The sequence below is a fragment of the Chroicocephalus ridibundus genome, chromosome 1 (genome assembly GCF_963924245.1).
Source record: "Chroicocephalus ridibundus chromosome 1, bChrRid1.1, whole genome shotgun sequence".
Classification (NCBI taxonomy): Eukaryota; Metazoa; Chordata; class Aves; order Charadriiformes; family Laridae; genus Chroicocephalus; species Chroicocephalus ridibundus.
The window spans coordinates 207,522,359-207,549,562 of NC_086284.1; the positions used below are offsets into that span (position 1 = coordinate 207,522,359).

The window sequence follows — 27,204 nt, forward strand, 5'->3', positions numbered from 1 at the left end:
TTCCATTAGCTAAAAGAACCCACCCTGACACTGCCAGTGACCCCTCAAGTGTGGGGGTTCCAACGAGATAGCAAAGCCTGGGGACTGGTACTGCAAAGGCACTGCCAGGTAGGGTTATGAAGGAATTTGTTAAATAGTGCTATAGGGGGAATTCCTTTATTTCCATCACTGTGATTTGCTTCCTTTCTCTTTCAGCTAAATTTCACCACTGAGCATATAATCACTAATATCTTCTTACTATCTGTCCTCTTTCATATTTTTTATAGCCGAATCAGTCAGAGTTTTAATTTGAATTTTCATTGATCAAGAGATTTTTATCCTGTCTCAGACAGAGAAGCAGAGGTTTTCCAAAGATAATAGCAATTTCAGTAGCCTACAGGAGACTTTATCTCTATTTCTCTTAGCTGCAGAGTTTTTATGCTCAGCAGACTAGTATCCAAATACAGCTGGGAAAATATGACAATGAAACATGTGCTAAGGTTTACCAACACAATTACTTGCAACCAAAATCTCCACAGGGAGGTTAGAGGGAATTTTTCTCAGAGGACTCTCAATTATGAAGTTATAACAGCCAGCGGCTTTTGGTTGGGTCTAACTCATAAAGCAAACTTCTGTCTGACATATCCCAAGTGTCAGCTTAGTGAGGAGGATACTGCTTCCCGTAGCACACTCGTTGTCCACCTGGAGCAAGTGAAGAGCTCCTCGAAACAGCGGTGGTGCAGGATCTGCTCCACAGCCTGTATCCGCTGCCCTGGGGGCTCTGACAGACCTTGCACATACTGGGCAAGGGAGGAGCAAATACTTGCACCTTCCCCCTTGCCTCTCTAGAAAAGTCTTTCAAAACCTTATCATAGAAAACTGTAAATGGGGTGTTTTGTGACAGTAAGCAGCCTGTGCAGCCTACTGTAATATAAAAAAGGTAAACTAGCTTGCTCTAGAATAAACCTTTTGGGGTTATTACGAACCAGATTGAATATAATTCTTTTTAACGGAATGTGTTAAAAATGCTGACAATAACATTTTTCCATACCAGAAGCTGTGCTTTAACATTTTTTTAGGTAGGAATTAACTCTCCAAGTGAAGCTTTAAGCTGTGAAATCATTCAGCTTCTCCATTTGTATATGGTTAAACTAATACAAGCAGGCAAGAAGGCAGCTGTGAGCTACACTGCTCCCAGGCCTTCCCAGTGATGGGACCTTCCACTTCCTTAGAGTAAGAAGACACTGCACTCCCAGTCATAAGACCCATTTAATCACCACTGTATTTGCCTATTTTTTAAACTCTTCTCTGTTTGCCACTCTTTACTAATTTACCAGCACCATTTTACTCATCACAGCACTCACCTCTTCTCCCTTCCTTACTTATTTTCTATACTTTCTTCACCTTCCCACCCGCGTAACTCCTGACTCAGCTCAGCATTTGCTTTCACCTTTCTTGTTCTTCCTAGCACCAGCTCTTACAAAATCATCTCTCTGTACCTCCCTGTTGTTGAGGCTGGAAGGGACCTCCAGAGATCACCTCATCCAAACCCCCTGCTCAAGCAGGGTAATCTGGAGCAGGCTGCCCAGGACTGTGTCCAGACTGCTTTTGAATATCTCCAAGGATGGAGACTCGACAACCTCTCTGGGCAACCTATGCCAGAGTGTGGTCACCCTCACAGTAAAAAAGTGTTTTCTGATATTCAGATGGAACCTGTGTTTCTGTTTGTGCCCATTGCCTCTTTACCTCTTTCAGACTTCTTTCATACATCTCTAAGTGTTCCTGTGTACAGTTGGGACAGCAATCAAATAGCTGGTCCGTGGACACCCACAACTTGACCTTTTGCTACAGTTGTCTCTTTTTTTTTCCTTGTGCTTCCCTTACTGAGTGCTTTCATCTATTGTCCTTCATCTCATGCTGCAAGTGCAAATTCCTGAGGGAAAGGGCTCTGTTTTTATTTCTGCTTCTGCAGCACCTAGCAAATAGTTCCTGGTCTATGCCTGGGGCTCCCTGACACCATGTAGATACAAACAGCAACAAGAAATAAGGTCGGTTTGGTTCTTTCTTTTAAAGCTTCTATAAACTCTATGCTTATTATGCGGAAGCATTTATATGCAGAGAACACAAAGGAAGAGAAGAACTGTGTCATTCCCCTATGGTCAACCTTAATGTCTGTGGAAGATCCTGCAAATGTGTCTGTCCATGGACAGGAAGGGTATTTGACTCCCTATCACCAATTTGAAAGTTCATTATTTTTATCAGGCACACCACTATGCAACTCGGACTTAAATCTTTTGTTTGTTTGTTTGTTTCCTTTGTTTTTATTGTAGATTTTTTGCTTGGAGTCCAAAATTCGGTGATGGACTATATGCAATATAATTTGGGGGTGAACTAAGATCAAAGCAAGGTTTTTGTCTTTGCATTCCTCTGATCTTCAGCAGCCTTGAAGCTCTAAACTAGGTCAGATATCAACATGGTGTGGTCATGGTGAAGTCACATCCTATCTCTTCCTACTGATGACTGAGGGAGCTTAGACACAGTTAAATGAGTCTGGAAAGACAAATCTAACTTGTGAAAAGCCACTCAGTTTGCAGATGCTGTGGCACCTCTTCTGCACCATGTTCAGTGCTGGTGCACAGAATACGTTGCATTTTCCTTGTGCTGGCATAGGTTTCTGCTGCCTCAGTAGGATCTTTTAAAGTGTATTCTATATTCCTGTTTTTTTTTTTTCTGTATGCGTGGCATAAAATAACTGTAGATGTAGGTCATCAACTGGGCTATTATATTTCATTCTCTACCAGCATATTTGACCTTGATTTCTGATTGTATCTCCATTACCTTTACAAGAAATACAAGGGAAGCCTTCCATTGGCTAAAATACCCTATGGATCTATTTATTCTATTCTTTCATTTACACAAGGTAAAACAGAGTAATTATATTTGAAAACAGCATAAACCCAATATACGGATTACACCAGAAAGGTTTTGTTTGGTTGGTTTTAGTATCTTTAGGTTGTTTTGCTTTGTTTTGTTTTTAATCAGAAACTGCCTTGCTTTGAAACACAAACACTTCTTTTAGTGCTTGGGTTTTGTTGGTCTTTTATCTTGTTTTAATTAGCTCACTTGGGAAGTAATGTAACACTATTGCAGAAAAAGCTGTATCAGTAGCCGAATCCTTCTTTTCAATTAACCATACAAATCCAGGCCCTCTTCTCACACTTATACTGCATTATTCCACACTTGGCACAATCTGCTTCTCTCAATGTCCTTCATTATTTTAAGGTCATCTTGATAGTAAACAGCCCTTTCCCTTGTTTTGTGCCAGCAGGCGCCAAGATGCACACTTTTGTTCACCCGTCTGGAGTCCACCGTAGCAGCCATGACCAGGGTTGCATGCAGTACTGACGAGTCCTGGGATACCTCACTATTGAAACAGAGTAATCGAAGTGAGACTTCAAAAAACCACAACTCCTCCCAAGGCCATAAAAAGGAATGTTTTATGAGTTGCTGCAAAGCAATTTCTGCTGAAAAAATAGAAATACAGAAACTAGAATCCAATCCTTGCTAGTACAGAGAGGCCTTATCCTGGTTTTATGGAATGTTGCGCAAACAAGGTGAGACTCTAAGGGTCGGTTTTCCTCCCAGGGAACTCCTCACTACAGGCATCTCAGGGAGGCAGAAGCACGGACAGGCAACCAAGGAGAAATAGAGGATTGTTTCCTGAATGCATAGGGCAGAATTAGGAAGGTCAAAGAACAGCTAGAGATAAAATTGCTGAAGAACATCAACATCAACATGAAAGATTTCTGCAGCCAGAGTGGCAACAAAGGAAGACTGTGGGAAATGTGGGCCTGCTCCCCAGTGTCGTAGGTGACCAAGTGATGGAGAACATGGAAAAGCATAACTTGGTGAGGGACTCAATGTCTTCACTCTTTCAGCCTTTACTGGCAAAGTCTGCTGCTCACTCACAAGGTCTTTCAGGTCTTTGCTTAGTAGCAAAGACTGGCAGAGACAGATACTACCCATTGTACAGAAGGATCAAATGAGGTACTAATTAGGTCAGCTGGACATATGAAAATCCATAGGACTGGACAGGATGTATCTGAAGGTGCGGGGAAGCTGCCTTAGTGTTATTTTGGGACCATGTTCTGTCATGTTTGAAGAGCTGTGGTGATTAAGGGAGAAAAGACTAAAGAAGGCAGTTGTTAAAACTATCTTCAAAGAAGGCAAGAAGGATTTATGGAACATAGAAAAAAAATAATCATGGGATTCATAGGAAAATGTTGATAGGAAGGTATTATGGAAGCTTCAGTATATCTTGTTTTTAGAAAATAAAACTGCTTCAATATTTTTTGAAAATTCTGAGGTTGACAAAATGTAAAGACTTGTAGCATTGGGGATTTTATCCAAGTGCTTTAGGAAGAACCTCCCAAACTCTTTTTGGACTGCAGTTTATGCTATTTAGCAGAATACAATTTGCTACAGGAAGGTGATTGTTTCTCATCAAAGCTGAATAATGAGGAATATCACAAATAAATTGTGTAGTATCCAAAAGGATATAAAATCACGAGGAACTTCATAATGGCATAACATGACAATCGCACGTAAACTGGATATGATATAACAAACATTGTCCCTTTCCAGTAATGTATTAAAAAATGGAGGTCTCTGTAACTGAGCAATGTAGCTAAACATTTCTCCAGAGCAATGACACATCACTATGATTTGTAATTGGAGTGCTAAATTCTTTAACATCTTTTGTAGTAACTACAGATAAATCTGCCTTATTAGTGTGATATCCTGATAGCTCAGGCTGTACAGAGTTTGACAGTGTTTTTCTAATAGTCTGTATTTAAACTAAAAAAGTACAATACATACTGCAGTCGAAGTTCAGTTAGAACGTATCTGAAATGCACACATTAACTGTTTGTGATCTGTTTTATTAAAAAAAACACATTCAAAACCTAATGTGTCACATAGGCAGCATTAATAAATATTATACTGAAGTAGACAACACTATACTACAGCCTTTAATTAATACCTCATCTAGTGCAGGAATATTTCCACTAATAAGTATTTTTAAATTTCATAAGAGATGAAACTTGGATCTCCACTTATGGAGGTTATTCTAACATTTAAATCACACCAGTATGAGAAAATTTGTTCCCTATATTAAATCCAAACGTTCGCCTTTTCCAGATTCATCACATTAGCCCTGGTTACTTATTTGCCCAACTTTGAATTATCTTTATTCATCCATTGGGTTCACACATTTAAATTCTCTGAGCTTCTCAATCATTACTCAACAAAGCTCTATCTGATGAGTTCTCTAAATGTATTCCCTACAGCTCTCCTGGTAATTTGCATTAGTTTTGTCTGGACAATTCAGTTTGTTAATACCTTTCTGGTTGTGACTGCACAGAATTGTAAAGAATAGGGCAGGTCTTGGACTCAGCTGACACATGGCCAACCCAGCTCAGCAAAAAACACAATGGCAAAGGTCACTTCTTGATTTCTCCGCAGGTGAGATCTTTTTGGTGCTGATCTAGTTTTAATATAAAATAAAATACACTGACAGTTGTTGCAGTGAGCCTGTTTGAGCAGAAAGGGTTTCTGGAGCACACAGACAAATATATAATATGTGCTCTGTGGCACCTAGTCCCGCTCTACATCCTGAGAACACACATGATGCCTGGGGAACATACATCCACCTGATTTCCTTAGGAAAATTACCAGATGATGTAATTTTAAGCAACCCTGAGCTGACAATAAATTGCTGCATGTGGTAGCCACAGAACACAAATCAGATGAACTGAATGCCCATGCGCGCTTCTGCTGAGCTACACTGCACTAGCCAGCCGACTTACGGGTTCTACCAAGCCCTGTGTGGCAGTGGATAGTCTCTAACCTTGTGCCCGACACAACTGTCTGAAAAAAGTATTGCACATCAAGTCAGGGGGAGCACCAGCCAGCACCCTGGGATGGTCAGCAATAGCAATACTGCTCTGGCCACCTAGCACCCTCTACTTAGGCAGCAGAGCTGTCTGGCAGGCCAGGCGGGGAGTTCGGTCTGGCAGCTGACTGCATCACAGCTCTGTCTTACTACTACAGAACAGGCACAAGAACTCAATCAGACCATGAAGTCATTGACTGTATTTAACATTTCTTCTCTTATTTTTTTGCCCTAAATGTTCATATATCCACATTTACATGTTCTCTGAATACGGTGGCGAGAAGTGGACATGTCATATTGATATGGGATCTACCACTTCAAAAGGCACTTTCAACAGGTATGTGATCTTTATTATAAAGTATCTCATTTCATTTGTCTATGCCCTTGAAAACCCTTTCTGCTGTTAAAAGACATGGCTTTTGAAGGACTACTTCTATTTTTATCTATATACATCTACCCTCATGATTCCTCTGTTTTCCATTTTAAATCAGAATACCTCACTAACTACTGTGTTTAGGTCTTAGGAGGGTAGCATTTTATTATGTTAATTTTGATTGATTTCTTTTTTATCCCTTTGCTGTAGAGTGCTCAGGATGTCCTACTTATAAGGGGACACTGGGGCCGGACTCTTCTCAGTGGTACCCAGAGACAGGACAAGGGGCAACAGGCACAAACTGGAACACAGGGAAATACCATCTTAACATGAGGAAAAACTTTGTTATTTTGAGGGTGACAGAGCCCTGAAACAGGCTGCCCAAAGACGTTGTGGAGTCTCCTTCTCTGGAGATATTCAAAACCTGCCTGGATGCATTCCTGTCCAACTGGCTGTAGGTGAATCTGCTTTGGCAGAGGAGTTGGGCTAGATGGTCTCTGAAGATCCCTTACAACCCCTACCATTCTGTGATTCTATGATTCTGTGATTCTATGAATGCTGCATACAGTGAGTAGGTGGAATTTTGAATTTCTTACGTTTTTTTACATGGAAGAATGGAATCAGAGCTGCTGGAATCAAACACCACCTCTTTATAAAACCATTGTCACCACAATGCAGTAATTAAAAACTCCATTTCCTACATGGAGCAGTCCTTAACTCGTATTTTAAATTTACAGATAGTAAAATGAAATGTTAATTGAAAATGCATTAGCTGAACAGAAGGGTTTAGATCGTTCAGAAGGTTTTAGGCTAAATTTGTATTGAGAGATGGAATGAAAGCATATGCAAAACTTAATGTCTTCTTGGGTATGAGGCCTCTCTGCAGGTGAATGGAATCAGAGCACCTCCCGGTGTTGCTTATGTGCCAGTGTGTGGGAAGTCTCACCAGCAAGACCACAGCTTCAACCTGCATTCGCTTTCCCATGGGAGCTCATCATAATGGTGACACAACTGAAAACATGTGATCTAAAACAACTGTAAGTTTTGTGTCCTCAAATAAAGTAACATAGAACACTAAGGTTTTACCAATGGGATGTATTCAACCTTTTTGAAAAAGACTTAGTAATTACAGAGTTCTGGAACAATAAGGAAATTCCAGCTAACATTCACCCTTCTGCCAAAGAATACTTCATCAGTGAAAAAAAAAATAAATGGGTGAAATTCTGTCTCCATTTAGGCCAGCTGGAATTTTACCATGGACTTCAGTGGGGCCAAGGGAAGTCCATGATCACGTAAGTCATTAAATAGCTTCAGTGAGCTTTGAATTTTAAACAGTGAATGAATTTGAGATAATTCCAAACAGTCAAACAAATGATAAAAAGTGGACTTTTGACAAAATTAACGGCACAATAACTAAAATTATTGCTTTTCATGGGATAAAATTAAGGACTATTCTTACATTAATAGTAAATAAGATGTCGTTTATAAAACAACTGTTATGGAGCTCTTCTGAGGCAAACAAAAATGTGATAGAAAAAAGAGAGTTCTACTTAGTACATTATTCATAGGTGTACTGGTTGAATTCACTTATTTTCATAATTTTGCCACATCCTTAACAATTATGAACAAGCATTTCTATGTTTGCATTTCCTACAGAGTTCCATGATGCTAAAATCCCTCTTGCTTTTGTGTATTTGAAATGCATTTATGTCCTTACGGATTATCAACAAACACGTTTCTTTTTCTTACGGTATTTATACAGTGAACAATTCTTGTTATTTCTGGTACTGCTGCTGCATATGTCACTTTTAAAAGGCAATTCTACCCATAGCATACATTACTCTTACACTTTTACATTATTAATACTCCATAATGATGTCTTACCATAACCTTCAATCATGTGCCTTAACATATCTTGAGCTTTGGAAATAATATTGAAGCTGTTACATTTCTGTTTATGAGCATTGGCATTCTTAACAAATACGTATTTCGAGTACATTTTCAGTCTACTGACATGCTACACTGGCTAAGAAATGGTGCTGATCTAATAAGGAGATGGGAACAGCCTTTGAAGTCAGAGATCCATGAAGTCTCCATACAAGTTTTGGCGTATCAGAGAGAGGACAGTATATTGAGCCAACTCTCCTATTGGAGAAGTCGTAAAAGACAGCAAACACATATACACACAGTTTGTCTGTTCACCACAGCTTTGTTATTCTGCATTTTAGAGATTTGCACATATTATGCCAATTCTGACACCATCTATGAACTTCCTTCCAGAAACTGGGAAAGGAATGTGGATTATTTTGCTGGGACACATCCTCCTGTGCTACACGAGCCTGCGTAACAGAGGCAGGTGGCTTTCACTCTGCACAGGAACACTTCTTCCTCTGGTACAGAGCTATGGTTATTTTCCCTTACCCCGATATCTGTGTTGTTAACAAGTTTTATCTCCAATTAAATTATCACTCTGGGCCAAATCAGAATTCCTTTAATCAGTGCAGTGAATTGGAATTCTGCGAAAAAGAAACAAAGTGAAACCTTTAGGAGTTGGCTGCACTATTATGCAAAGACCTCCAAATAAATGAGTTTGGTGTGCTTCAGGCAAACACTCCCTGCCCCATTGCAGTGTGTTGGTGGAATTCACTGAAATTGTATTACAAATTAAGAACTCAATGACAATCTCACTGAAGTTAACATGACTTGGACTGTTAATCTGAATGAGAGCGGAAGTGAGACTTGTATTTTTCTTTCTCCCATTCTGCATTGAATAGTGTCACTTAGATTACCATGGAACTTTAGCACAGGTAAGCTGCAAAACGTGCAGCAACAATCTGTGTTCTATTCCGTGTGTTTAAAATAATTCATATCTATAAAGATAGCTTTGTCTTTCCAGCAGTTGCTCAAAAAGGCATAAATAGAAAAGGTCAAAATAGTAATGGATTTGGTCCTACTGAAAGCAAATATTTTCATATTTGCAAAAATGATAAAAAAAGAGATTTGTAGAGTTTTTATCATGAACATATTGTTGCTTTTCTACAGCACTTTGGAATACTACAGTCATTCACAGTTGTGAAAAAAGCGATAGACAAAGAAAGGCGTACTCAAAGCCCAAGTAGTAAGGAGGTCGGAGACAATCCTATTTCTAATTCTGAAGCTTTTACAACTTACAATTCTATTTTAAAACTCAAAAAATAATGTGTGCTTCAAAAAAAGAAAAAAAAAAGAGCTATAGAATCATACTTTTCTAAGAATATATACTGATTTCACTTTTAGATTATATCCTGTCCAGGTTGGATTCACAACTATTATTTACTTGCACCAGAACAAAAACTTTATGATTGTTTTCACTGCTTTTCTTATGACTATGAGAAAATATCCCCCCTCCCAACACTACTGAATACTATAATGAACAATACAAAGACTCAGTGTCAGGAAGGTCTCCACTTGGCCTCCTTCTCCTCTGGTTTACCTGGATGTTTCTGATTCTCTTTGGAATTCATACAGTAGCAGGTAAATTCACTGAACCAACCCTTCCAGTCAAGAAGTGGTGAAAAAAAACACAGATGCACACAGCTTGTCTTTTAATCTCAACTAAATGGAAATCCCTTCTTTAAAACATTTTTCTGGAAGAGACAAACTGGCACGTGGTGGCCGTGGTTAGACAATCAGCATAGATTGACTCAGCTAAACTATAGGAACTTAACTAAATATGGAATGATTTTTTCAAGACAAAAAAAATAAATAATAAACTTGCAAACCAATCTATTAACATTGTTTCAGAGGCCTGATAACCAGTGCTGGTAAGGAAAGAAAATTTACCTCCCAGAACATGCATGCTCATGTAAGTTGCTTGATCTATGGTAGGATTCAAAAATCATCTTCTTTTAGTGGGGTAATTGAAATTTTCTTTGCTCTGGTTGGTATAATTGTCAACAGTAAACTTAATCACTGTAGACTTAATGTGCTCAGGAAAACTTGTGACGGAATGATTAGCAAAATCCTTCCCTGAGGAAGGTACTACAGTCATGAGGAATTAATCAGGAAACGGGGGATGTAACTTTGCAAGGTCACGTCCAAAAGTCTTTGTTTGGGAACAGGAGAAACAGTGTCTGTAAACTACGTATATTTTCTAATGTTTTGCCCATTATTTGCCATAATACATAGACAGATAATATATTATCTGTTATTTGTCAGAGTGCACATCTGGTGATTGGGAAACCTGGAATCAAAGACAGAATTTATGCAGAAATTGTTCTGTTGAGTTTCTTTTGTTTTGCATTTAGTTTATGACTTCTTGGCTTCGGTGAACTTGTCATCTGTGATCAGCGGATGACGTGACAGACTTTTTATAGTCACAATTTCGGACCTCTCTTCAGCTAGGTCCTCAGCTGGTTGAAGGAGCTATGCAGACTTCCCCAACCAATACTTCACCTTGCTGTCCACTCAGCTCTGGTAGCTGGTATTAAAAGACACCTCTCAGTATCCCTCGAGGGACAGAAGAGCACTGTGAATTAATTTAACCTAGCAGTTCAATCTCTACAAACTTGCTACAAACTAATGAAATTACATGGTCAAGCAATGACAGACTTGTGCTACACTGAAGCTCCCTTAATGTTAGTTTCAAACACCTCAGGTAACAAAAAGACACTTCAAGAACGGCTTGTTATTTAATGAATCTCTGATAAACGTAAAATCGTGGTGTTGTAGTTGCATTAATGTTTACGTAACTTCTATCATTAGGTGTCGGACAGTGAGGAAAAAGTAGAAAAGGAAAAGACGATATATTTTCCTTTATTTGACCTTCTTTAATGGAAATCTTTCTCACAAGTTCTGTATTGATATAACTCTTTATGAAAATTTATTTGCTTTCCAATGGGTACTTTGTGCTGATTAGGTGAGAAAGGATTACCTTCTTTCCTGCTATTTATAACACAGCTAATGATTTTCTTTGGGGTGAATAGCTTCTTATTTATCTTCAGATGCTTTCCTTGACAGGGACAAAGTCAGGACAAAAAGGTCTTCATTGCTTCTTTTGCTACAAGGTAAAAATATGGGCCTGCTTCCTGTAAACGGTTCTACTCAGCCAGGTATTCTCTTATGTATGGGTCATATTTTTCATATAAAGGGTGTTCCCTGTCATTTTGGAGATTACAGGAAAACACCTATGCATTAGTTATCTGAAATACTAGTGTATTTCTAAGAAGCATCTGGTTTAAAACAGCATAGCATTATTCTGGTTTTATTAAAATGCCGTGCTGTGTAACTGCCCTTCCATTTGTAGTAGTTTCACTTTCGGGACAGCTGTGTTTTGGAAAAGGTTTAAAATCAGATGAATCATCAGTTCTCCTGGGAAGCACCGTTCTGCAATAAGCTGCTGGCTCTTTGCCCCATATACAGACATTTTCTAATACAGTCATTAGGACAGTACCTATCCCTCTGTCATATTACAAAATTAATGAGTTCTTTTCAATAACTTTACAGAGCCCACGAGACATGACATCGCAAATCCCTCCTGTTTTACTTAAATAGTGAGGTTTCAACCTCTGATACAGATTGGTATTTGCAGGATGACACAGGCAAAGGAAAAGCGTCAGCCTTACAACTGATTTCTGTAGGAGACTTTGTTTGTCCTGTGTTAGAAAAGCAGCTGTTTCTTGAAATTTTGTGGAAACCTCCTCCAGTATTTGGCATAAGAAGCTAGCATTTCCTTCCTGCAAGTGCAATGTATTTTCCTGTTTCTCTTAACCACTGTAATATACCAAAATTACAATGAACCCATCCGCATTTAGCTTTTACATATGAAAATATTTTCATAATTGCCATATGGCTCTTCACAAATTTCTGATAACAGCAGCAATGACACATTTGTAATGGGATGTCCCAGTACAAATCCATCAAATTAGAAAAAATCATAATGTAAACATGAGAGAGATTTAGCAGTAAAAGCGTGCTTACCTTCATATGTTCCACTTTCTAGGAGAGCACCACTTTTCTCCAATTCCATAAAATCTTCAACAGTGATGAAAATATAGTCCACACCAGGGACCTCCCCCTCCTTATGTGGCCTTGTGGTGCCTAGTAACGAGACGAAAGACACACTGTCAAGCACATGAACTAAATGCACACGAACATTTCTGCAAGTTTTGGAAAATCTGCAAAGTACATTTTACACACACATTTACAAAGTAAATTTTACAACACATTCTATAGCACATCCGCCTTGTGAGGATGTCTTTCAAAACCATATAGCGACATCTGTTGAAGCTGACAGAGGTACATGACATACATGTTTAAGATCATGCCAGATGCTCTCTGGATCCATATTATTTATTCTCACTAATGAAAATGTATCACACTTCGACCCTTTTTATGTTACTAGAAAGACCCTCAGTGACACCAGGCATTCAGAGGTAACAACAGAACTTTGATGTGTATTTTCTATGCTTCAAACAAAGTCTTGTCTGCAATTAATCTGCCTCCTGATTTTTTAAACATTTATTTAGTACACAATCTGTAAGTAAGTCTGTAAGGGTTACGTTCACATTGCTTGTTTCAATGCCCTAAGTGGACTTGATAAGTGGTTAGGCTTAAGGGAATGAGTGATTCAAATCACCTGCTAACCATGCTGTCAAACTGCAAAGGTGCTTTTATTTAGTTATTGCCTCTATTGTCATCTCTAGATGACAGAACTCCATAAATGCTGACAGACAGTATTTCATACATGCTGAGAAGTGACTCGGCTTAGCTAGCAGAAGTTGATGTGTTAACAGGGAAGCATCTGAATTTGACCTAATTTCCTAATGGTCCAGTTTATTGTGGTCAGGCTACCCCTTCTTTGACCGAAAGCACTAAATAAGTCTCAAAATTCCACTTGGAAATGAGAGAGTTTTAGGTCCTCTGAGTCTTAGAGTGTTTGAAACATCTCAATAAATCAATTCTTTATCAATACTGTAGTGACTCCATAACACTTGCAGGGTTTGGTTTCAAGACTGTTGACACTGGGAAGTGCCTAGAAACCAGATCTTCCACTTCCCGGACAAAAGTTAAACATTATGATATTGTGCAAAAGACACCGTCTCTTCCTCAGTTATTACTCCACCACCTTAAACACTGTTTTGTGACTCTCATATTATGCAGTAGTGATTCAGACATCTCTTCAGGTCAGCTAACATAAAATCTATTTAATCTACTTTTTTGTCTATTATTCAGGCATCTGCATTTAAACCTCTTGAATCATTTTGTGTGAGACTCGTGTTAGATCAAGAAAACTAAGTGTAATTGTCTACATTTCTGCCACGTGAAATGGCTATTCAGCTGCCTACCTGCTAAGAGCTGAATTCAGTTGGCCATACGCAGGTCTCTGTGGGAAGCCTCAGATGTCCATGTAAAGCTAGTGGATATGCAAAGGACGAAATATCCCTTGCATTGCCCCAAATGCACAAGATTAACATGTGCACTGCCCAAAATGCAGCTGCCTTAACCTCATACTGAATCCCATTCTATAGCTGGAGTCTAACGGAGACTTCTGTGCAATGAAGAGCACATTAGAAGTGCCAGGTTCTCTCCCAGTGATAAAGACAGGACTTCCATGCTCTCAGCGATTCCTACTGGCCAAAGCACCGGATGGCCTTCAGACTTGTCCAAACTCCTTGCTTTCAGTGGAGACATAGAGACACAATGGTGCTCAGTTAGCTTACCCGGACTGTGTCTCATAGACACCTTTCTTTCCTCACAGGCAGCCTGAATGTCTACGGCAAAGACTGAGAAGCTAATATTTCTGTAGCCAACACCAAGGAATATGTTTTGATAAATCTATAAGATACCTTCCCTCATTTGTTTGATTCCAATCCTCTTTTCATCTCAACATTTAAAACTAAAACTCATCTTATTTGGCTGTTTGTTTCTGGAAATTTCATATTTGTCGAAATGATTTCTTAAGATTATTACTATTGTGTTTCAGGGATGGTATGGTTAACACTTGTAGTGTCCATAAATATGTTGAATTTACTCCCCATGGAATATCTGACCCCTGGGGATACAGCAGCATCCTCAAAGATCTACAGCCCTTTGTGAGAACTGTGCAGAAGCACAGGGATTCTGGCAAGCCCCCGAGCTCCTGGGAGCTCCGCTAGCAGCACAGGCATCAGATGTTTGATCTGCATGCTTTCTCCTGAAGAATTTTTCACTCCCAAAGTCTATTGACAGGAACTGTCTCTTCCTCATAAAACACAAGAGACAAATAAGCTTTGTCAAATCAAGGCTATGTTGCTCCGAGACACGGCACAGCGAAGAAACTGGCGCATTAGATGAGTACCTCTAACTTATGGTTTCTTCAATATTTTTTTATGTAGCCAAACTAGGATTACCAGAAGTTTACCAATTAGACAAAAATACAAGTTACATAAAACGTGGAGGTAAGCCCTGCTTTGAGTACAAAGTTGTACCAGGTGAAATACTGAGCTCCCTCTCAGCCTGAATTTTCAGTGATTCTATGATATTAATTGTTAATACAATGCAGATTGTTTTAAATGCATGGATATTCAACAGTCACATTCAGCAAGGATGACTGCAGTCTCACAGGAGGTCCAAAACCAGACTCAGTTATCCCTGTGTTTCTCTACTTTGGTGTCGTGGTTTGGGCTGGGCTGGCCGCTAAACATACGACAGATGCTCTCTTTATATGCCAGATATCTGCTAGAAGCGGCCACTCTCTGAAAAATATGCTGTTAATTTCAGAAGGTGCAGTTAGCTAGAAGAGACTTAACTGAAAAGTAAAATTACTGAAAAGGAAATTGGTTCTGTTTTACCTCAAACCAGGTCATTTGGTCACTGTCTTTGGTCTACTTGCCTAGAAAAGTGTAATGGACTACATTTCAGATTCTGAATCCCTCTCTTAAATTGGAAGCTAAAGACCAGACCTTTCTGCCCTTATATGACTTAGTCTTGTTCTTTCGGATATGGTACATACGTGAGAATGTTTGCATATGCCCTTCATTATGAACTGAATATTCTGTCTAATCTGCTTCCCCTATTTCAAATGAAATACGTGGTCCAATTATAGACTAATTCTGTATCCTTAACACACCGCTTAACTCTAGCCTGTCTGCTCTCCAGTCGAATTGCTCATCACCTATCCCCACGTGTACGGCAGCCAGGAGATGCCCTGTATTTAGAGCTGCAGATGTAATCACTATCTTGTTTTATGACACTCCAAGATTTCAAATAGTTACTGTTTCACTGTTACTGTGATTTCACTTCAAGATGAAACTAATGGATTTTTGTGGCAAAACCAAAAGACCCAGAACTCCACTTTAGAATCGCCAGTGCGCTGCAGTGCACTGCAGCTACTTAATTAAGTCTCCCTGAATCTCAGTTCCCCGCTGATTTTTCTGGGCTACTGAATAGCTACTGGTAGTCCTACAGCATGGTTTCCTTTCTCCATTTCTCTTGCACCCCATGGTTTCACTAGATATCCCAGCATGGAGATGAGGGATCCTTTCTCATGAAAGTTGAATTGAAATGGGTAAATTACACAAATGAACCCTTTTAAGGAAAAGCAGATTTTCTAGAAAATTTCTTGCCAGTTCTACCTATACCTGCTATGTCTGTCCTACAATGCCAGCAGGTAATAGGATCACTCAGACGCTAACACGGAAGGTTCCACCCTCTTTTCTTACAATCCTTAGGGAGTTTGCTCCAAGAGTTCTGCATTGTATGGTATACTGAGGGTGTTACTCCTGTAAGATGTCAACTACTCACTTCCTTCAAAAAACGGAGAAAAGAGCAAACCATGATCACGAGTTGCATGTGTTCAGGGTGACTCTTACACCAGGTACAGCAGTTTCCATCCCCACCAGAACTTTATTGCTCTCGATAAAATCTTACCGAGTCCCATTTCCCTCCTGCATCTGTTCTCATTCTCTCAGCCCAGAGGACCTGAGATCTTGCAATGGTTAAAGCAATTCCCTAGCTAATGGAATAATCAATAGTTATTGCCTCTTTACTCCTTCAACCTGGAGGAACTGAGTTGCTGCTATTAATACTTCTGCCGTCCTTTATACCTTTGTGTAAGCACCATAGCGTTTGCAATGTGCAGGTTTACAGACTTGGGAGGCAGTTACTGGAGAATCTTAAAACACCCATCAAGGTCTGAACGTTGAGGTTTATATACAGGAATCTTATTGACTATAGGCAATTTTTCTTTTTCCTTGCTTTTAATCTAATGTAGAGTTACTACTCTTAATAAATTTTGTCTTTAACTACATTCATATAGCCAGATAAGCAAGCCTAAGAGCTATGGTGATTCAAGACTTAAAACAAAGGATTAATTCCAAGTCTTATATTTTTACAGAAATATAACACCTCTCGTTATACCGCATCAAGGCTTAATAGGACACACTTGCTACTGCTTATAATATTTAGCCTTTTATTAATGTAAAATGAAAATAGGAACCTAGTTACCATTTTGTTACCATGGTAACGTATGAAAAAATAATCTTTGAATTCCATAGTGAAAGAACATGATACTTTTAGATCTTGCAGGATCAAAACTAGCAAGAGATATCTGCACTATGCATATTTATGACAAATGCAATCTATTGCTGCTGTTGAACAGAAGACAAAAGAAGTAACTTGCAAGTAACCATGAGCAGTCCATACAAGCAAGTGCCATCACACATGTAGGTACCCTAGAAATTACAGGAGCGTGGTCTACAAAGTCTGGACTGATACTGACTTTCTTTGATCTCATGAGCGCTGCTTGCATCATTCATCAATTTGCTCTCAAAAACAACATTAAGGTCATTCACTGAGCAACTACTTCATCTGGCTTTGTAACTTCAAGATGGGTAGTTGGCACAATTTAGAGATATTTGAGCTATGTGGCAGATCTTTTTTTTTTTTTTTTTTTTAAAAAAAAAAGACCCTTTGCCTTTGCAGCTTGTTTCTTGTTCTGTTCTACAGGAGAAACATGGTGATTCACCATACTTCAGTGCAGGCTTTCCATGCTCAGTGTTATGTTATATGATGGTGCTGTGTTTCTGGAGAGGAGTTAGGTGCTGTTTACATAAATAGCCTTTGAAAGAGCATTTTTCATTTAACTGACTATAAGGGACCTGAGGGTATAAATTTAGACACCTAAGAAATCTTTAAAATGAATAAGAAAAGGACTGTGTTAATTCAATAGCAGTAAACTATTTTTGAAATACTGTTTATATGAGCTTGGGGAACAATAAATAAAATGTAACACGGAAGTTTTATGTTGACTGCTAGCGCAGATCAGAAAAATGGTCAGTTCATGTAGTGTTCAGTCCAGATTTCCATTATTAGTAAAAAACTATAGAATTATTAACACTGGAAGAACTCCAGGGTTGGAAAGCTCTACACCAGTTTGTACAGGTAGGAGAACAAACAGGAATTTATATGCCTGTCTTTAAATCTCAGCATCCAACTACACAATTACAATATATTAAGTGCTTATTTGGGAACAAGGTGCTCAGTTTGAAAATAGTTCTACTACTTAGAAGCACTGAATCGTCACAGTCTCTGTCCAGCCCTGCTACTCTGAAAAGCAGGAAAGGTGCTCTCTCAATATTTCTTGTATTGCTAACTCCATGGAGCTATGCATGACAGAAAAAGAGGCAAATTTACTTATTTGTCAGCATAGGAATATTAGTTAAAAATCCCAGAACTATGACACGAAAGACTCAGAAAGGTGTTCTGTGCTCAGTACCATAGACACATTGTCAAGAACACTTCATAGTAAATCATCTGTAATTCACAGTAAACAATGTGTATTTTACAGTCTTTGGCAAAATTACAAGATAATAATATAGTGTTCTGTACAGTCTATATCAGGAGAGTCAGGAGAGTAGAAGTAAAGGCCTTAGTCCCTGCACGGTCCAATACCTACTGACAGACTTTTTGCCCAAGGTTTATAGGCATATTATAAATATTTATATTATTACATTTTTTAATTGCATGTTAAGGGCAAACACGGCACACCTCTTCACTATCCAAACACCTTTACAGCTATTTAGCTGATTTGCATTTGGATCCACAGGTTGGTTCCTACTGCACGAGGTAAATACAAAAGCAGAGGTGTGTCTTTGCCATAAGGATTTATGGTGTGAATGAAGGGCACAGTAATAACCGAGCCCTTCTTGCATAATCATCCGCTCCTGGATTCATTTTCCAAATGTATGGAAGCGAAGAGGGCCTTATTGTGTTTATTTGTTCCAAATATAACAAAACAGAAAGGGGAAAAAAATCTTGACTATATGAAGCCCTTTTATTAGGCATTCTACTGAAAATTTGTTCTGTAATTCTGCTCTGTACAACAGCTTGCTGTGGAAAGCGGTACACCAGGCTGTCATACATTACAGTAGCTGGAGGGATCCCTCCCGCAGAAACAGACTGCTAATCTTTAATAAACTTCAGCTGAGCCCTTGGTACGACCTTGTATACATTTTGCCTTAGAAAAATTCAACAGTGTTTAATTAGCTCTTTTGTTTGTTTGCCAAATTACTCTGGGACACTATTACTGCGAGGAACTGAAATGTATGGGAAATTATACCTATCTTGTCAAATTACTAACTGCATTAAGCAGAGAAACACCACATTCATCTTGATCTACTGAATTCCCAGCTGAAGAGAATAATAAACATAATTTTCAAGTAAAGTGATTTTAGATGTGCTATGAAGCAGGAAGCTTCAAGTGCTTATGATACTTCTGATAACAACAACATAAACCACAATGGCATAAGCCCCTTCTTGCCAAGGGTCATGAAGAGGAAAAGTTTCTTCCTCTTTCTAAGTGTGTAATACCAGCAATTTGTCTGATGTAGCCCCATAAAAATAGTTGCAGAAGTAAAGGAATGAATTCCAGATTCCTGAAAATGTTTTTCAGGGGTGATAGTTTCAAACTGTATCAATGAGCAGGTTGTTGGCAAACGTGGTCCTGAAGAAGATCTCCGGGTTAATCAGTTCAAACACCACTAGCAAAGGTGCTAAATGCTCTACAGAGAGGCAAACCCAGGCATTTAGCAGGTGCTGAGTTGTGAGACTGCAGCATTATTTGCGACATTACCTGTGCACAGAGAGAAGACTCAGACACTACTTGGAAGAAACTGTGTTTTTGCTATCTCCAGGATTTTCTGAACAAGTTTTAGTAGAAAGGGAAAAGTACTTAGCCATACTTCACAGAACTAATAGTTTCATTTCTGGGTGTTTAATTCATACGAATTAAAAGGAAGTTTTCCAGCCCCTGTGCATCATCAGTATTCACTGATATTAGCAGAAATAATAGACTAACTACATGGCTCAATCCAGTATCCACTGAAATTAGGTGGAGAATTTCGGTCATATCAAAAGAAACCCTTAAAAAAACCCAAACACCTGACCCATGGTTTTAACACTTTCTAGTACACTTTAGGATTAATTACATTGCTTGTTACATCTTTGTTTTTCCTGAAGAAGTAAACCGTAAGATTATGAAAAGCAGCCTTAAGGGACTGTGTACTAGGTGGTAGTGCCCACGTTCTGTAATACCACATAATTATTGGGACAATATATTTTATACTGTAAAACAGGGGCAGTGACTTCCTGGATTTGAGATCTACAATGCCCATAGTAACAGATAAACACGTTCTTTATGGAAAGAATATGCATTCAGCCTGTGGTTCTTTAGATTTTCACTTTTTCTAAACTTCAGACGTACGCATTATGTAAGCTAGATAAGCTCCTGCCTGGTGGTTAGCAGAATTATTACACTATAGATGCATATATCCTTTCAAATACTTTTTTTTTTTAGATTCAGTATGCCTTCAGTAGCTTCCGATTAAACACAGCCTGGGTATTCTATTTGTTCTTTTGGTTTTGGGCAATATGACAGACACTGTACAATGTGCATAAAAACAGATAAACAGATAATTCATGCAGTTTAAGAATTAAGTCATGCTGGAGCTGAACAGCAAAGTAACATCGTGAGATGGGAATGACAGTAGTTGAGCTGAGGACTGCTGGTAGGAAGGTTCTTTATTTGTTTATTTATTTGGTTAGCTACGAGAGGACCATTGGGACCAGTGAGACACCCGGAGAAGAAAGGCAGCACAAGAGCTGTAGGCTGAGACAGACACTTGAAGACTTTTCTTTAAAACAACCTGCGACATATCCAGAGCTCCCCATTCCACCATGCGAGGATCCGATCATTGCACATTCACGCTGTTGTCCTGCGACAGGCACTGATATGCTGGGTGTTCCCTCTACAAAGGTACGTGACTCATTGCCTGGTAATCGCGGCATGAACCGGGTCACTTTCCTGCCCGTGGTGAATTCCTCATTAAGTCTGCAGAGTACTTTCTTTTAAGAACTCTGACCCAGCATTAAGCCCAGCTATACAAGCTCCATCGCCAGCACAGCATTTGAGCAAATAAAACATCTTTTTTTCATTATTCTTTGCCAAGAGGGTATCTATTGAGATGTTAACAATAGATGTCAGAGATAAAAGCTAATAACAGAGAAGTGTGAATACTTTGTGTCAAGTTAGGCATGGAATGTTGTAGAAGAGACTTGTAAAAAGTGTCAGGAAAGCTGTTGCTAATGCAGATATCATAAACACATAAAATACATTCTATGTAATTCCTGGAGAATACCAAATTGGGAAATTATGGGTATTCTGGCATTTGGAAGTGCAGACCACACAGAGGTTAGCCAAGGGCCCGAAGGAATCTGATTTTCAGTGCTCAAAAAGTGAAAAGAAGGAAAACCAGTTATGAATCATTCTGGATTCCATGTTACTGCCTCAAAAGTTGTTTTTTTTTTAAGGCAAGAATTAGTGCCAGCAATGAAGGTCTAGAAGACACTGGTATTTTCTTCATAAAACATTTTAATGTCTTAGCAAACACCCCTGCAATATATTCTAGTATCTTTCACGTTTATTATAAAAGTAAAAACGATATCAGCTTTCAAAACAGATAGGAAAGAAAGAAGTGAACTGCTCTAAAGAAATATTTGAGAATGGAAATTGGAAAACCTAATGACAAATGGATGGTAGGTTGTGCTTGTAGGAAGTCGGGGGGGTTATTTTTGTTACTTAGGAACTTGTAGAGCTAATAAAGAATTAATAAAGTCTAAGATTATTTTTTGTAGATGTTTTAGACATTCAGCGTTGCTCTGTCATGGATCTCCACTCTTTCATGTAAAGATATAAACTGAAACATGACGATAAATCTTTATCCCTTTTGGAAGTTTAGGCTTTGATTCTCATTGCACAAAGTTGTTTACAACTCCATAAACCTTTTTTCCAACTATAAACAACAGGGTTTTACATGCAAGTGAATATATGTGCACAAGAGAACTATCTGAAGAATCAAGACATTCATTAGGGCATTTTGATGAGAGAATCATGTGTGCACGAGCATTTATGTTTCCATATATTCCTTCAGATTTATAAAAGTCTTCTGTTAATGAGATCTAGGCAGACACTTTTGATGTTACTAATAAAATAATGGCATACCTAATTAAATGCAAAATGCTTTCTACTACTAGAAAAGCTTAATTAGAACATAGTTTCTTAAGGTCTTTGGGAGAACAAAGCCTTTTCTGAGGAATGACTGATTTTTTGCAGCTCTTCCAGAGGATAGATGATGTAGTTAAAGAACTACTTGCATAGTAGTCTGTTGGCATGTGTAGTTCTGCTAAAGTCAGGTATTTTTGCCCAGCGTTATCAACTCTGTTACTCCTACTGATAGCCCAACTGATTAAAGCATCAATAGAAATATTATTAAGTGAGATTTGCAATAGTTTGTTCAACTGTGATGTCAAAACATCTATTATACTGCACATTAGTACACTTTCAGAAATCCTGGAAACATGTCACATCTGGAATAAGGGACAACAACACTTCTGCTATCAACCGCAGTGGTGCAACCCCCCGGCTTTTATACCGCTTGATTTTATTAACATTATGAATAAACTGTTGTGGATTACTTTTGTTAGGCAGCTTGTACATGTAACTACAGACAACTGAAGAACCTGCTTAAATCATACGCAGACCGTAGCGTACCCTGAAAGATTCTACAGTGCCTGCAATAACAACTTTTAAACTGAAAAAATACTACTATTCTTATTCGCTCTACATATGTTACTCAAACTTAGGGAGCCAGCCACCCTGTATAATGTCTATTTAATAGTATATTTTAAAAGGATTTGTGAAGCTGTTAGCTGTTGCTACTAAATCCCTGAAAATATTGATAAATGGATTTTCTAAATATACAGTCTTACTTTGAGAGGAATTAAAAGAGGGACTGTGGAATAGGCTGCCATAGAAACCATCCACAGATATATTTCTTATGCAAACTCACTTCAGCTGTTTTGGAAGTTTATGTCAATAATTCAGAACAGTTAATTAATGAATCAATATTATAAAATAATAACAGGATTTTAAGGGTTATTTACTGATTAGGGCAGATGACATACAGAAAAATTAGGGCAGTTTATGCATAAAATAGGGAAGCTAATTAATATAGGTGAATGAAAAATAATAATCAGTGCTTAAAATGGGGCAGTTTTCAGACACAAGTCTAAAATTCTCTCTCCGTAGTCTTCATAGTTCTGCTGTACCTCTGAACCACATCTATCCAACAAGGCATGGGAGTAAAAGCCAATCCAGAGTACATCTCCTCTTACGAATCAAAAAGTACTTTGGAAAAGTACAATGGATGGGATGGTGTCTGAATGGTAGAAGAGAGTTACAAGGCACTTGATTTTTTTTATCTTCCAGTCCATAGTTTGTTTTGATGATTTTATGCCTTGGCTTTCACCCCAGAAGTTGATATATACAGCCAAATATATACAGATATATATACAGACCAGGCTGGATGAGGCTTTGAGCAACGTGGTCTAGCGAGAGGTGTCCCTGCCCATGGCAGGGGGTTGGAACTAGGTGATCTTTAAGGTCCCTTCCAACCCGAACCATTCTATGATTCTATGAAATCTCTGCACCCTTCACCAGACAGCTGGACTAGACCTTGGCTTGTCGACAAAAAATGCTCATATATAATAGCAGATATTGTTGCACTTAATTTTAATGAACAGAGTTTGAAGAAATGAGTGAGTGGCTGCCCAACACCTCCAGAAGATTCACAGCTGAAATCCCTGGTGGCCAACTGCTACCCAGACAGCAGAGCAAATGCTGAACTGAGACACAGGGAATTGTATTCCCTCAGTAGGGATCCCATCAGTGCTAGACAGGGATTCTTACTGTGGGATGCCACCGCATGCTGCAGGAAGGCTTTGAGCAGAAGGAGAAGTCACGCTGAGCGACTGCTTCCCACGACAGTGCTGCTCTGTCCGTGTAGAAGCACATTTCTCTTGTGAAGGTTACAGGCTACCAAATGCTGTACCTCTCGGACACATTGGCACAGCAAGCACACATTTTCTTGTCTGCTCCTAGAGTAAAAGCACCTTGTTCCCTCTTTCCTCCTCTTACTTTTCACTACAAACAGTAAAAGTAGGATATACACAATAATGATGTGGACTCCTCGGTAAAAACTCTTCTTCATCCACTGTTTCTCATAGGCAATAAAATTTTGATTGAACTATGAACTTTGGCAGTGAACTCCAAGTTAACAGAATGTTTGATTTTTCTGTTCTAAAAAGTCCACTTTAAACCAGTGTGACAGAAAATATATTCTCCTTTCTTCCAAGAAATCAATGCATCGTGGTTCTACTATGTTATTCAGAAAAGAAATGTATTATTTTGAAACCATCTTAGGTTTTATATCGAATTATTTTCCCTAAAAACATGATTCCCCATAAAAAAAAAAAAAACAAAAAAAAACAAAAAAAACAAAACACCCCCACAAGTATTTGAAACAGATTTCCTCCCATTGTTTTTAGGAAAAAAAACCCCAAACTGTTGGCAGCTTAGTGCACATTAATAAAAAAAAAAATAATGAAATCACTCATCAGTAACAAGTTGAATAAATTATTTATACAGGAGTCATTATTTTATATCATACTCACAAGCTTAAAAGTGCCTGCTGCAGATTTAGATATTGTGACTATCTTTAAGTTTTTAAAAGAAATTTTAAAAACCTTGTTCAGTTTCTTTTGAAGACAGGAAAAAAACTAAGCTTAGATTTAACTTCAAAGAAGTCAAATACAGTGAAGGTGAGGAAATAAATGTAATGTAATTTTGAACGAGGGGAAGCTCACTGCTATTCTTATCTCCTACAGGAGTTAGTTCTGAGATGTAACTACAGCACTGATGAAGGTCATTTCATGAAGGCTGCATGCTCCAACTGATGGACAATTTCCTTATTCAAGAGGAACATAAGCTTTGTGGAAGGTCATGTCTGACTAAAGAAGGGCTTGGAACAACCTGAAAGATTTCAGTCCCAGGTGTGACCTTGATATTCTTCTTGTATTCAGTAGTGCTGAAAGAGAAGTTGTTGGTGAGTGGCAAGTGTTACTCTGGTTGGCCAATTAAAATTGTTGCTTTTCATGTACAGTGAGGCCTCATTTTTTGATATGATGAGTTGTAAAAATCAACCTTGCAACATTCAATTCAGTAGTCACTAGAGAAGAGTTAATTCCACTTATTCCAGCTCCAAATGGATAGCAAGAACTGTCATCTGTTGCTACTGATGATAACAGAGCAAATTAAAAGTACCTATACAAAATTGAAACATATCTAATTATACTCCTTTTATTTTTATGGATGTTATTAATTACTATTTAAGAATTTGTAGCTCTAATAATTAGTAGCAGAAAACCGAATTCCCTGAAGAGGGTGGGTCAATGATTCTAGCTCCCCAGCTACCAGAGAATGTGAATATTCCTCATTTTATAATTATGCCCTCTCTTTCCTATTAAGAATCTTAATTTTTGCTTCTTCAAAGTTCTGTTCATGAGCTCTGTACAGCTATGTACGGTATCGCTATTGCTTTTTCACACTAATCACCTCTCTGGTCCAAATCCTAATGTGACGGTGTTTTTGTCTGGCACCACGTGCCATTAATACAGTGGACCCTTCATCCCAATATGTACAATCATAGAATCATTTAGGTTGGAAAAGACCCTTGGGATCATCAAGTCCAACCATCAACCCCACTCTACAAGGTTCTCCCTTACACCATATCCCTTAACACCACATCTAAATGAGTCTTAAACACATTCAGGGATGGTGACTCCATCACCTCCCTGGGCAGCCTATTCCAGTGTCTGACCACTCTTTCTGTGAAGAATTTTCTCCTAATGTCCAGCCTAAACCTACCCTGCTGCAGCTTGAAGCCATTCCCTCTTGTTCTATCGCTAATTACCTGTGAGAAGAGACCAGCACCAACCTCTCTACAATGTCCTTTCAAGTAGTTGTAGAGAGTGATGAGGTCTCCCCTCAGCCTCCTCTTCCTCAAACTAAACAGTCCCAGCTCCTTCAATCGCTCCTCATAAGACTTAGTCTCCAGGCCCTTCACCAGCTTCGTTGCCCTCCTCTGCACTCGCTCCAGCACCTCGATATCTCTCTCATATTGAGGTGCCCAGAACTGGACACAATACTCAAGGCGTGGCCTCACCAGTGCTGAGTACAGGGGGACAATCACCTCCCTGCTTCTGCTGGTCACACTAATACAAGCGAGGATGCCATTGGCCCTCTTGGCCACCTGGGCACACTGCTGGCTCATGTTCAGCTGCTTGTCAATTAGAACCCCCAGGTCCTTTTCTGCCAGGCAGCTCTCCAGCCACACTTCCCCAGGCCTGTAGCGATGCATGGGGTTGTTGTGGCCCAAGTGCAGGACCCGGCACTTGCCGTTGTTGAAGCACATTCCATTAGCATTGGCCCATTGGTCCAATCTATCCAAGTCTCTCTGTAGAGCCTCCCTATCCTCATGCAGATCAACACTCCCGCTTAGCTTCGTGTCATCTGCAAACTTGCTGATGATACACTCTTATGTCCTTATGAAGGTCATCAATAAAGACGTTAAACAGAAATGGTCCCAACACCAAGCCCTGAGGAACACCACTTGTGACCGGCCGCCAGCTGGATTTAACTCCATTGACCAGCACTCTTTGGGACTGTCCAGCCAGCCAGTGCTTGATCCAGGAGATCGTACGCTCATCCGGGCCACGAGCCGCCAGTTTTTCCATGAGAATTCTATGGGGGACAGTGTCAAATGCTTTTCGAAATTCTAGGTAGACAATGTCCACAGCCTTTCCCCCATCCAACAATCGGGTCACCTTGTCATAGAAGGAGACCAGGTTTGTCAGGCAGGACCTGCCTTTCATAAACCCACGCTGACTAGGCCTGATCCCCTGCTTGTCCATAATATGACTTGTAATGGCACTCAAGGTGATCTGCTCTATGACCTTCCCTGGTACCGAGGCCAGACTGACAGGCCTCTAGTTTCCTGGATCCTCCTTTCTGCCTTTCTTGTAGATGAGCGCTACATTTGCTACCCTCCAGTCCACTGGGACCTCCCCAGTTAGCCATGACTTCAGGTAGATAATGGAAAGTGGCTTGGCGAGCACATCTGCCAACTCTTTCAGCACTCTTGGATGTAACCCATCCGGCTGCTAAATCAGCAACAAGCATCTAAGAATTGTTAAAGACCAAGAGAACACCAGTTGCATCTGACAATGTAAATGATCCCACTCTTTTAGCAGAACGGTAAAAATTCAGTTTAAACCACTCCTGAAGACTAAATTAATCAGATTAACTGCATTTCAGACTGCACTCAAAATGTGGTTATACAAAATTGAGAGGCAATTTCAGAAGCTGTTCCCTACTGCCTCTCCTCTGTTTCTTGGTTTTCATCCACCAAACTTTTTTCTTCTAGATAACATAGGAGGCATTAGAGACAATATTTTGAAATTGGTAATCTGACAACTGACAATTTGG

At 39.2% G+C, this 27,204-nt stretch overlaps 1 protein-coding gene across 10 annotated transcripts in view; it reads right to left on the minus strand.

Moving 5' to 3' along the window:
- The window catches only part of MAGI2 (membrane associated guanylate kinase, WW and PDZ domain containing 2), a 755,492-nt gene that overhangs the window by 289,801 nt on the left and 438,487 nt on the right, over positions 1 to 27,204 (minus strand). For all 10 annotated transcript variants that reach the window (XM_063323526.1, XM_063323523.1, XM_063323524.1 and 7 more), the window contains one exon: positions 12,264 to 12,383. In XM_063323526.1, the coding sequence (XP_063179596.1) occupies positions 12,264 to 12,383 (120 nt within the window). The remainder of the gene's footprint in view (positions 1 to 12,263; positions 12,384 to 27,204) is intronic.